The sequence below is a fragment of the Pantherophis guttatus genome, chromosome 4 (assembly GCF_059756535.1).
Source record: "Pantherophis guttatus breed Tessera chromosome 4, ASM5975653v1, whole genome shotgun sequence".
Taxonomy (NCBI): domain Eukaryota; kingdom Metazoa; phylum Chordata; class Lepidosauria; order Squamata; family Colubridae; genus Pantherophis; species Pantherophis guttatus.
The window spans coordinates 95873579-95885678 of NC_142066.1; the positions used below are offsets into that span (position 1 = coordinate 95873579).

Sequence of the window (12100 nt, forward strand, 5' to 3'; positions counted from 1 at the left end):
ACCCCAAAATTGAACGCAGAGATTGCATCCTGAACTGGTGATAGACGATGAATTTGTTGAGCTCTTTCAAGTCCAGGATTCCCCTCCAACCTCCGGAACTCTTGGGGACGAGGAAAACCTGGACGGAGGGATCGACCTGAGTTCCAGGGTAAGCCCAAGATGAACGGTCTGTAAGACCCAGGCATCTGACGTGGTCAACTCCCATTGGTCCTTGAAAAGGTGAAGATGCCCGCCAATGGGAGGAGAGGAGGAACAGTCACTTTCCTCTACGGAAGGGACGAGATCCCATTCCTTGGAAGGGCTTCTTGTAGGACGGCTGTCTGCAGTCTCTGTCACGAAAGCCGGATCTATCGGGTGGTCTGTAAAAGCCTTGATTCGCAGGATGGAATTGATAGGATCCGCTGAGCCCTGAGTCAGTCCGAAAGGGCGGCCTTTGTGGGTACGGTGAATAGCGCCGGTCACCTCGGCGGTATCAAGATGGCATCACTTTCTGCTTATCCTTATCCTCGACAAGGATGGGAGTAAGCATATCTCCAAAGAGGTTGGTACCCTTGAATGGTACAGAAGTCAATTGCCACTTTGATTTGGTGTCAGCTCTCCACTGACGGAGCCACAAAAGTCGGTGGGATGCTACGGTGGCAGTAAGGGACTGGGAGGCGAACTTAGCGGCATCCAAGGATGCATCGGCCGAATACTTCGTGGCTGCTACCAATTTGTTAATGTCTTGGTGCAGCCGTTTATCATCCGGGGACAGGCGATCTTGTAACTGGTGAAGCCAGATGAGCGAGGCCCGGTTAAAAAAGGAAGCTGAGGTGGCAGCTTTGATCGCCCAGGGCAGCCGCTTGGTGGTTCTTACGCAAGAGGAGTTCCGCCTTCCTGTCCTCCATTCGCAAACCATCTGCGACATCGTTAGTTAAGAGAGAGGATGATCTCAATTGAGTCACGGGCGTGTCCACGGAAGGCAATTGCAACATGTCCTGTAGGTTGGGGGCCAAGCAATATAATCATTTATCAAGGCCATTTGGGGCCGGCAGGGACCCGGGAAGACCCCATGGCCGCTGAATGACTTCCGAAAAAAGTTGAGGACAAGATATAAAGTCCTGCGTGGTCATCTGTACATTGAAGAGGCTGTCCGAAGGAAGCAACGAGGTGGATGCGGTTTGTTGGTCCGAAGGAGTTGCCAAGTTGGTTGAAACCTTGGCCTTATGCAGCAGGGATTTAAACAGTGATGGATGGAAAAGCCTTGTATGCGAAGGGCGGTCCGGGAGAAGGCCTTTGTCCTCAGAGAAGTCCGAGTCCCTGTGGTCGTCATCCTCCCAATTTGATTCCTGTGAACGGAGTTCTGATAATAGTCATAGTCCTGATAGTGGCCAGAAGGTGCTACAGGCTGTGGGTGCGTAGGCGGCTGTGAAGGTATTGGCTGAGCAGCAGGTAAGGACCCCGTAACGAGGAGCATGGATACAGTTGCCGCCACAATAGACTGCACATCTAGAGGCAGATTGGAGTGCCATCCTTCAGCTGGGCGGAGACACGCGGCCGTGGGAGTGAACGTAGCTGCCGGAATGGCGTGAGTAGTGGGCAACTGGGACTGAGGTGGCACCTGAGGCTGAGGAGAGAGCATTGTCGAAGTCGCCCGGTCAGGCCTGCAGCGGTGTGGCAAGAGACGATAGCTCCAGGTTCAGCACGATGAACCTGTTCAGCCGGGGTTAGAGATTCAGAGCATTGCCCAGAGACTGTAGGCAATGAGGTAAGAGATTCAGAGGCGAGTGCCTTTTGATGGGCCAAGTCAAATTGTCACTCCAAGGCGCGATGTCTGTGTTGTTCGTCTCTAGTTTTTGATGAACAGCGTGTTGCTGGTCAGGAAGCAGATGAGGAAGGCGGGACCGAAGCTGCCCTGGCAGGCCATGGATTTGAAGCTGCCGATCTTTTGGGGGGAAGAGAGGCTGCGGTGGATTGGTCGTCGGACTGATGTCCACCGCTTACTCTATAAGCGGATTAACAAGAAAATGTCCTTAACAAGCAAGGTAAGGTGGTAGAGGTTGGTAAAAATAAAAATTAACGACGTCACCGACTGTAGCCGGTGGAAATCACTCCTCTGACAGAGATTGCGGGCTGAGTTCTTTCAGCAATCAGCCAGCCTTTGAGTGGAAGGTAAGGTGCCTGCGCAAGCCACAGGGAGCTGGCAGAGCGCCAAGGTGGGTAATTGTTAATGAGAGCCGGCGCACTCGGCTCGGAGAAATGGCTATATGCGCGGCTAATTTGTCACTGCGCCTGCGCGCCCCTGATGGTAAGCAGGAACGGTGTGTAGCGAAAACGAACCGCCTTTGTAGCTGCCGGTCTGCCGATAAGCAGGTATCGCCAGAGATAAAGAACCTCAACGAGGTAACTTGGCTGGATAGAAAATGCTGATATTCGGCAAAAAATAACCTCTGCTTTGCGGCGCCCGACAGTCAGAGCGGTTTTAAAATGGCGGCGGGCGGGAATTCGCCTCAGTGCCGCTGTCTGTTAACTGTCAGTCGGGAAGCGTCCTCAGAGCTTGCTATCTCCACTGCGGTCTGATTCAAATGGTAATAGATCGAGGCACAATTTGCATCGGATTAGGATCAGACAAACTAGAATTCTCGCTGTTTAGAATGTGCTTGAAGACACTAGGCTTCAAGCTAAGCACAGACAATAAAGAAATAGAGTTTTTCCCCGGCCGGTAAGCTTGCTAGCACGGCACTAGGGCTTCGAGCTAAGCAGAGGCAATCAACAAAGGAGTTTTCTCCAGCTGGTAAACTCGCTAGCAAGGCACTAAGGCTTCGAGCTAAGCAGAGGCAATAATCAAACGGAGTTTGCTCTGGCCGGTAGCAGGGACTCCAAACACATGAGGCAGGTCAGCACCAAGTTGAAATTGTATTGGTGGTGGCAGCCCTAATGGTAAACCGGGAGACTATCGCATCCAACGGTGGCAAAGAAACAGAGATGGCGCAGCCGGGACAGAGCTCAGATTAAGTGGCTGATCAGACAATTTTGGGAAGAGGGAGTCAGGCCAGAGCCCCAGAGCGACTCACCATCCCTGGTATCAACAATACAGCAGTCCAATTGCAGTCAGGCAAAAATTTGAAATAAAGACACAGTCCAAACCAAGTGATATAAAGAAGAATCCAAAGCGGTGAAATTCAAATAGTGTAATCTCCAGAGCAAGCCAAAGTTCAGTCTCTTCAGCTCCACTGAGTGAATAAAACTGACACCAGTCGAGCGAAGGAGGCGGAACCAAGACAAAATTTAAAGGAACATACACTCAGTCTCTGGCTAATACACTATTGATAACCCACGCTTTGGATTCTCCAAGCAGCGCACTGGAGAACAGATAACTACTATAAGGAACATACGTGTGCTTTCAAGCATTTTTTTTCTGCAACTATTCTTAGAGAATTCAGGTGTAAAAGCAAAGAGATCAGGCAAATTGGAATTAGAGGCCCAGTTTCTGTTTTAAGTCAGCACTATTGGAGATGAACTGAACTACCTGATTGCAGCTTTTGATTCATCCAATGAACTCATGTTCTACTGATGGTTCCAATAAATTTTAGTGATCCCCTTAGCATAGGGGAATTATAGCAAAACATCTGGAGAACATTAGGTACCTATCCCCTTTTTAGGACCTGTAGAAAATCTAATCATGCCAAATATTATTTTTATAATAGTACAAATTTCATTAAAAGCTATTTGAGAGTTATTAAGCTGTGGGGTCCTTGGTGCTCTCTGAGTTTGATGCAAGTACTAATATTACTTAATTTGGTAATGAAACATCTGCAAGAAAACCACCAAGGTTTTCAGAGAGCATCAAGGACCCAACAGTTCAACCTGAGTTACAAATATTATCTTCTATTTGTGTATTCAAGTAACACCCTAGCAACCAGTTGAGATACTTCATTCTTTCCCACAAGGAGCTACTTTGTGCAGGTACAAAAATGAATCAATTCACTGTAAAAAAATTCATTTAGCTCCGTTTGCCTAAGTACGTCAACACATCTTCCAGCTTCATGTCATTTTAATTTGGCTATAACTAACTTTAATATTTTTTTTAAAGTTTAAATACACACACACAATTATAAGAGATTTCATTACCTATAACTGAAATCTTTATTATAAGAAAATATATGGGAGGTTTAACAACATTGGTGAAATGAAAAACCTCATGCATTAATATGTCTTTCTGAGTTCAACTAATGTCAGATGTACAGCATTTTGGAGTAGAAAAGACAAAGAATTTCTATCCACATATAGGCATGTAAATACAGATGATCCTGATTCAGTGATTGTTCAAAATTATGACAGCAGTTAATAAATGGGTGTGGCTGTCAGTGTCCCTATGGTCACATGATTACAATTTGGGCACTTAAAAATTGGTGCGCAATTTTGATAGTCAAAGCATTCTGCATTATATAGCAATAGCACTTAGACTTATATAACGCTTCACAGTGCTTTTACAGCCCTCTCTAAGCGGTTAAGTAGCTTGCAGTACTACATTCTAACCACTTTGCCACCACGCTTCTATATGTTAACCATTTGCAACCTTCACTTCCAAGAAGCAGTCTTTGGGGAAACCAGCAGGAGGTCTCAAATGGCAAGCATCACCACAGGACACTGCTTCCATGTAGGATTTACATAGTAACAACTAAAATTACTGCAACTTCCACTGTAAGTCACTACAATCATATGACATCAATTTTATGATTGCATTGCTTAGCAACAGAATTGCCCATCCCAATTCCCATAATTAATCAAGGGCTACCTGAAGCACCTTTCGACAATCCCTTAAAGTAACATGTTTTTTCCTGCGATCACAAACCAGCCACAGAGGCCAGCATACAAATCCTGTGAAAAGACTCAAATGCTTTAAAAAACTGGCAACAGGTGATTTAGAAGCATTCTGAAGCACCACTTCTTTGTATCTACAGTAATAAAGCTAAGTGCCTAGAAATATTTTTTTAAAAGGAAAATATTTCCACTAGATTCATTCATTTTCAATTTCATCTCTATTAGAGACTGCTCAAACCATCTATTACAGGAGTGTCAAATTCACGGCATCACAGCGGCATCACGTGATGTATCGAGACTTTTTTCGCCTTTGCTAAACTGGGTGTGGGCATGGCCAACATGTGATGCATCCGGCCCACAGGCTGGGAGTTTGATAGCCCTGATTTATTAGGATGCTCAAACAGCATTATTCAAGGGATAATGCAATCTGCTGTAAACATGAAATTCAAAACTGATTTAAAAACTCAATTCTGCCTTCTGTGTTTAATAAGGTTCACATCCACCCTGTGAAGAACTCAATGCCTATTACATAAATGTAGTTGTTTCAAAATGTATTTGGATCAAATTTTACCATTGCTTCAATGTACATTTTGGTTCCCATCATCCCCAATCAATACAGCAAGCTTCTCTACTGGCAGAGACTAATGGAAATAGCTATTTAGAAGGTAATTATAGATGTATAACTATTATTCTATACTCAAGATGAAAAAGCATTTTTCATTCAAAATACAATATAGTTGTTTAAAGAGACAAACACATAAAACAGGTTTTTCCAGATTTTCATTGCCATGGCATGCTGTCAATATTACATGTATTGCAGCAGATAAGAAAAAAACTCCCAAAATGCATTTATTCTGTACTGTTTGAGAATCCTAACATAATTTCTTATGTGAGTAATAGTCTACAGCACATACCATGTTTCCCCGAAAATAGGACCCTGTCTTATATTTTTTTGAACCCTGAAATAAGCAGCTGGCCTTATTTTTGGGGAGGTCTTATTATTTTGGGACACGTGGAGCAAGATGGGCCGTCTTATCTGATTTCCAGCTCTGCGTTTTCGCACTGAACATTTTCGGTGAGGGCTTATTTTCGGGGGGGAGGCTTATTTTAGTGCATGCACTCAAAAGCCCGATTGGGCTTATTATCAGGGGATGTCTTATTTTCGGGGAAACAGGGTATTTAAAGTAATGATTAAAGACAAAAAATTAAAGGTATGTTTTTAAGAAATGATGCTGATGTCAGCGTTTCGCTGGCATAGAGATAGAGAGAGAGAGAGAGAGAGAGAGAGAGAGATAAGCTCTGAACTTCTGCCTGCTAAATCTCTTTGATGTCCGGTTGTCATGGAAATGAAGGGGGGAGACATTCCTGGGAAATGACGTGACAAGAAGTCTGAAGAATGACTTGGAAGATAGCCAATGAGAAGCAGATATTTGGGGATCGGAAAGGGAGGGATTGGGGGGCAAAAGGTCAGTCTTGTCCACATCGAGTCATGATCCGGTGGCTGTGCTCAATTAAAGAAAAGATTTCCTTAAAGATTGGCAGTTTGGAAATTCATTTATTTTGAGATAGCATCGAAGTCTGACAGCTATTTAACCAAGAGTTTATATTCTCTACACATTGTAGATTTTTTTTTGGTACAGAGCAACCAAGAGACTGAGTCACACATTCCTAACTTCATGAAGCTGGAAAGGTCATTTAAGTTACTGAATCCAAATCCCAAATACCTGGAGGAATCCAAATTAAGGCATTCCTGACAGATGGCTACTCAGCCTTTCTTAAATATATTCATAGGAAAAAAATTACTTCATTAAGCGCTGCTTTTATATATTATTTTTTTAATATTCAGTTTAAATCTGTCTTCCTATAACAAAAGCATAATTTCACTACTTGCAGCATGGAATGAAGACAACTACACTCATCTTCTGTTTAGATTTCTTTTAAAAATTTAAATTGTATTGCCAAATCCCTTCTTAAGGTTTTTCTTCTAAGTATTCTTACATCATTTAATGTGCTTTTGTGAGTATTCTTGCTGCTCTTTTTCTGAGCCTTTACATTAGTTTGAAACCTTCTTAAAATAATAAACTTACTGGATCTGTTAACATTGCTCTCAAATGTGAAGCCAGAGCCAGGAATGCCAAAGTATTGAAAACTATTCCATTGATTACACTATAAATATAGTCTCTTGATGGAAGCAGCATTACGAGGATCACTACAAAGTCAGCATAAAATACCAGGAGCCAGGTGATAACTGCACAGGCAATACCACAACCATCTCGAATAAACCACATTGTTCCTGAGGAACTGTATCTGGGAGGTGGGACACACTTGTCCGGTTGAAGATATTCTGGTTTCCTCTCAATATCTCTGAAGCGGTGAACTGGAGTAATCATCATAGGTTATAATGTCCATTCTTGGATCTGGAAAAGAAAAAAAAAGGTTCTCCACTTTATAACCGAATAAAGATTAAAACTTTCTGTTTCAGATGAAACTTTAGTGAAGCAATGATCGAAATACCACAGATGATGATAGCAACAATGATGTTAAAGAAGGATAAAATATTAGCATCCCCCGTCTAAAACATGATTCGACTTGCATTTAGCTTTTTATCATATAGATAAACATTGAAGTAACTAACGACAACAACAAAAAGAATAATAATTTTAATGAATCTTGAATTTCACCAGGAACACTACAAGCATATGATGTTGTCCAATCATGTATGATAGAAGGATTTATAATTCGTGATTCGGTTTCTGGAGGCTGACAATATTAAAATTTGACACAGCTATAATTAAGGTTTATACTTTAGTGTAAAAATACAAATACATTCCTTTATGAAATAAGCAGCTTTCCTCAAACTATCAACTTCAGTGAAGCAGATTAAAAAAGATACAATATGTATTTATCGTTAACATAAAGAAAAATCATATAATGTATTAGCACTGCAAAGTGAGTGTCTAGCAATATAGTGAGCTTTGCCTTGATGAATATTTACATCAGTGCTCCCAAACCATAACTTAAAGGAGATTTAAAGATGGAGTATTTTATTAATCTTTGTGGCTTATTTTTAACAGAACGTAACTTTTTTACTTACATACAATTAAAAATTACATTTTTACTTATATGAATGAAAGGAGTTATAAAATACTTCTTGTACTGTATTAATATAATTCTAAATTTTGAAAAGATAATAAGTAATATTCGTTAGAAGGAAAATTTATGTCATTATCTAAACACATTTTGCAAAAAATACATTTCCTGAATTAAACTTTCATTAAAAGATTTAGAAACTGAATATTTATCTAATCAAACCAACATTCAATTTCCTCTAAGCAACCTCTGCCCCAAATGTATTTATTAACTTTAGCATAGTCTGTTGGCCCTTTTTCCTGCTAATAAACTATTTTTACTTCCAAAAGTTGGGGTCATGAACTATGTATGCAATGGGGCCTTCTTATATTCTGTGCGCTTCTTAATCCAGACTATAACATTTTACCAGCAGGCCTAAATCTCAAGAAAGCTAGGTTATTTTAATCAATCAAACAATTTTTATTACAATCACAGTAATAAAACATTTAAACAATAATAGTAAAAAATAAAAATAAAAGAGAATAATGTATTGTGATTGGTGGTAGATTAACAGTTGGCAGTTTGCCTAATTTTATATATAGCATAGCAGAATTTGGGCACATTCAGGGAAACTGCTTCATACTGATCTGATAACAGTAGCTGCATGTAAAAAAGATCAGTATTTTTTGGATATTTTATTAGGTAAGGTGTTATAAATGGAGTCCATGAGTTCTTATAAAAGATATAGCATTATAGAAGATATAGTAGGATGTGAGCCACAGTTTAAATGGCCCCTTGCTCACAGGGGCACAGTCTCAGCTCATATGGTATTTTTTTTATCAGCCCTCCAAAACTACGGAAGAACCAGTTTATTTTAGGAAATAATTGGATTATCTGTTTTGATTCCAGAATTTTTAAAAATAGACAGAGTCAGAAATTTAACTGAGAAACATTTTCAATGTCAAGGAATGGACATTAGTGTTAAAAACATTTTACCAGATAAAAAGTCTAACAACAAAAGTGGCAAGTATATGTTGGGGGATGGGGGGTAGAGCAAACTAAACTCTTAAAAACGAGCAGTTGCTTTTAATTTTATACTGCCAGATTTTTTAGCCTTGACTGGAATTTAATACATTACTGAATACCAAAGACTTACTTTAATGGAATTAATAAATTAACAGAAGCAAAGCAGCCAAAGTAGTACTTTGATCTTTGGAAGGAAACTGGAACAGTTCCACTGAATATTGCTTCAGCAACTAGGCAGACTATGTTTACTGCATTAATATTTCAAAACTAAATAATCATTAAATCCAAGATATCTACTGATATCTATTAACAGTAACTGAAAATGGTGTAAAACAATTCAACAAGTATTCATTTTTAGTAACATTTTTCAATCTGATAACCATGATGATGCTCTTGAGAACACCTCCTGACAATTACAGCCTTTCCCAACATGAAGCTTTTTGCTGGTAGGACTATTGGTAAACCATCTGTAGTCAATGTTACCCCAAAATAGAACAGTAGTCTCACATGTCTGGAAGACACCATTTTATGAAAAGCTCATGTAGTTCTTAATCCATGTTAAACCAATGAATAGATCAATAGCTGGGTGGGGAAGTGAGCTGGAGTGAAGACAGTCTCTGTGAACAAAAAAGGAGGGATGCTCTCATGATCTACTGCGCAGCTGAATGGAGTTGGTTATACCCAGTCAAGGTCAACCGTCTCGGAATACCAGATGGACAAAAACATTCGAAGATATGCCTCACATGACACCATATGGGATAGGGATTGGACATTCAGCCTGGGTCCCTGGGGGGAGGGATTTGGGGATACTTTCAATATGTAATGAATGAATGAATAAAAGTTTATTATGGTCCTCGACCAGCAATAGACCTACAATAAATTAAAAATAATACTGACATTAATCATGAATAATAACATCCCTGTTATGAAAATACAGTCTCAAACAGTTAGGGTGATTCCCTAATTTACATGAGTGGAGAGCTGATAAGTATGTGAGTAAATGTATTTTTCCAATAATTGTTATAGATATCTCCAAAAAATTGGCACCAGTTGACATCTATAATTCTCTAACCAGTTTTTTTCTTGTGGACATTGAAGCGACACAGAATTTTGCCACTGCCCGCATGATAGCCGGATTTGAGTCTTGGAGGAGAAAGCCTACATAAGTCATCTGTCCTCCCTGGCAATCTCTCTAGTAAGGGGAGAATGTATATTGACCTACATACTCTGTATAACCCATAGTACAATAACACATGTGAGATATCTTAGACTTCTCCTTTTCCACATATGCATACCCGTTCTGCTATTGGTGTTCTCTTGTACCTACCCTGGAGAAGTGAACTGAAGAGGGGAGAATATTAAATCTGGCTCTGAAGAAAGCTATTCTTTGTTTTGAGAAGATCAGATCATTTAGATATCTTGCTGATTCCCACACCCTGCTTGATTCTGTCCCTACTATGGAGAGGCAACCTATTTAGTTCTTCTTGGAACTCCATGTCCTTCATTCTATCAATTACCACTTGCATTGCTTTGTCAAAGCCGAGGGACATTAAGAATACTGATGACAGCCCATAAGAGCCCAGCTTGTGATCTATCGCGTTTCCAAGGGGAGGGGAAGTTGTCAGTCAGTACTAGCAGGGACAGTCCCTCTGGAAAGAAATGAATTTTTAGCCAATAAATGATCATCATCTTCCAGGCTCTTACCTGAATTTGAGGCTGTCTCAATTCTTAGCTGGGCATTTGGAGTTCCTTTGGGTGCAGCTAAGATGGCTCGCAGGAATTTGGTTTGTATAGTTTCTAGCAAGTTTTTCTTTGCAAGGATTCCTGTTTGTGCCCCATAAAGAATTTGCACCAGTGTTTTGGCCTCAAAAATTTTTAAGTCAGCAGGTACTAATTGACCTCTGCCTGTATAAAAGAAGTGTTTAACTGCATTTGAGGACCTATTGGCTGTTTGCAGTGTCTGCTCCAGGTGTGCCTTCCATGTCCCTTGCGAGTGGACCTAACCTAGGACCTAAATGTCCTAACCTGTTCCAATCTGTGTCTTCAATTTTCCAGGAGTATTGTCTGGGTCTTTTGGCAAAAACTAAAATTTTTGATTTATCAAAGTTAAGGATCAACTTGTTCTGTCTACAGAAGCCAAGTGTTGCCCTAATTGCTCTCTTCAGTCCTATGGGAGTTTGTGAAATAATAGCAGGATCGTCGGCATATAGGAGAATTGGGATTTTGCCTTGTGCTATGTTAGGAGGATGTAGATCAGGGTTCTATAAGAGATCAATCAGGGAGTTAATGTAGAAGTTAAAAAGGGAAGGGGACAGGATGCAGCCCTGCCGTACCCCTTTTTGAACCTTACTGGGCCAGTTAAAGTCCCTTGAGGATTACACCTCACTTTCAAGGTGGAATTGGCATACAATTTTTGTATGAGGAAAAGGAGGCATTTATTGATTGTAGTGCATTTTAATTTCTCCCATAGGGTGTTCCTGGATATTGAATCAAAGGCCTGCTTAAAATCAAGGAAGGCCATGTAGAGAGAGGATTTTTTTTTTGTAAGTGTATTTTTGCACCAGATAGTGAAGTATCAGGATATGATCCACTGTAGCTCTTCCTTCTCTAAAGCCGGCTTGTTCATCTTTGATTATCCCCCCTAAAATGAGCCAATCCTGGAGTTTATAGTTTAGGTGTTTAGCCCTTTTGGATTCTGGATACACAAGGTGTGCAATTAACCCAGAGGTGATGGAGAAACTAGGACTGAGGCTGAGGACAATGGAAGTGCCCATAGCGTTTTGCCAGTTGGATGGATCGGTAGCTGGGGAGGGCACAGTTCACTTTGTGATGAAACCAGTAGAGATATGGATGGGTGATCATCAAGAGACTTTGAGTTTCATTGTAGCTCCCAGAATGGAATGACCCCTTTTGCTCAGATTACCCTGGCTCCAGAAATGGAATCCTCACATGAACTGGAGGAAGGGGCTGTTGCACATCCGTTCCACCCAGCCAGGGAGGGGGGGAGGAAATCCCCCATGCATAGCCAAGGCCAAAAGGGAGCTGGCAGCGATAGCGAGCGAACACATAGTTGGGGAGGAGAAAATCCTAAAGGAATATTGGGACCTCAGAGAGGTGTTCAGTGAAAGGGCTTCCACCCCATCGTCCCACAGATTGCAACATAGAAATCCTTCCTGGGGTGAAACTACCTAGGCCAGTAATG

General features: G+C 41.1%; 1 protein-coding gene across 9 annotated transcripts in view; it reads right to left on the minus strand.

Annotated features, from left to right (window-relative positions):
* The window catches only part of ZDHHC3 (zDHHC palmitoyltransferase 3), a 156860-nt gene that overhangs the window by 47104 nt on the left and 97656 nt on the right, over positions 1-12100 (minus strand). For 5 of the 9 annotated variants that reach the window (XM_060685947.2, XM_060685950.2, XM_087894191.1 and 2 more), the window contains one exon: positions 6891-7220. In XM_060685947.2, coding sequence (XP_060541930.1) covers positions 6891-7196 — 306 coding nt within the window. In that variant the 5' untranslated portion in view covers positions 7197-7220. The remainder of the gene's footprint in view (positions 1-6890; positions 7221-12100) is intronic. The other 4 variants (XM_060685951.2, XM_087894192.1, XM_087894193.1 and 1 more) reach the window with 1 other exon arrangement.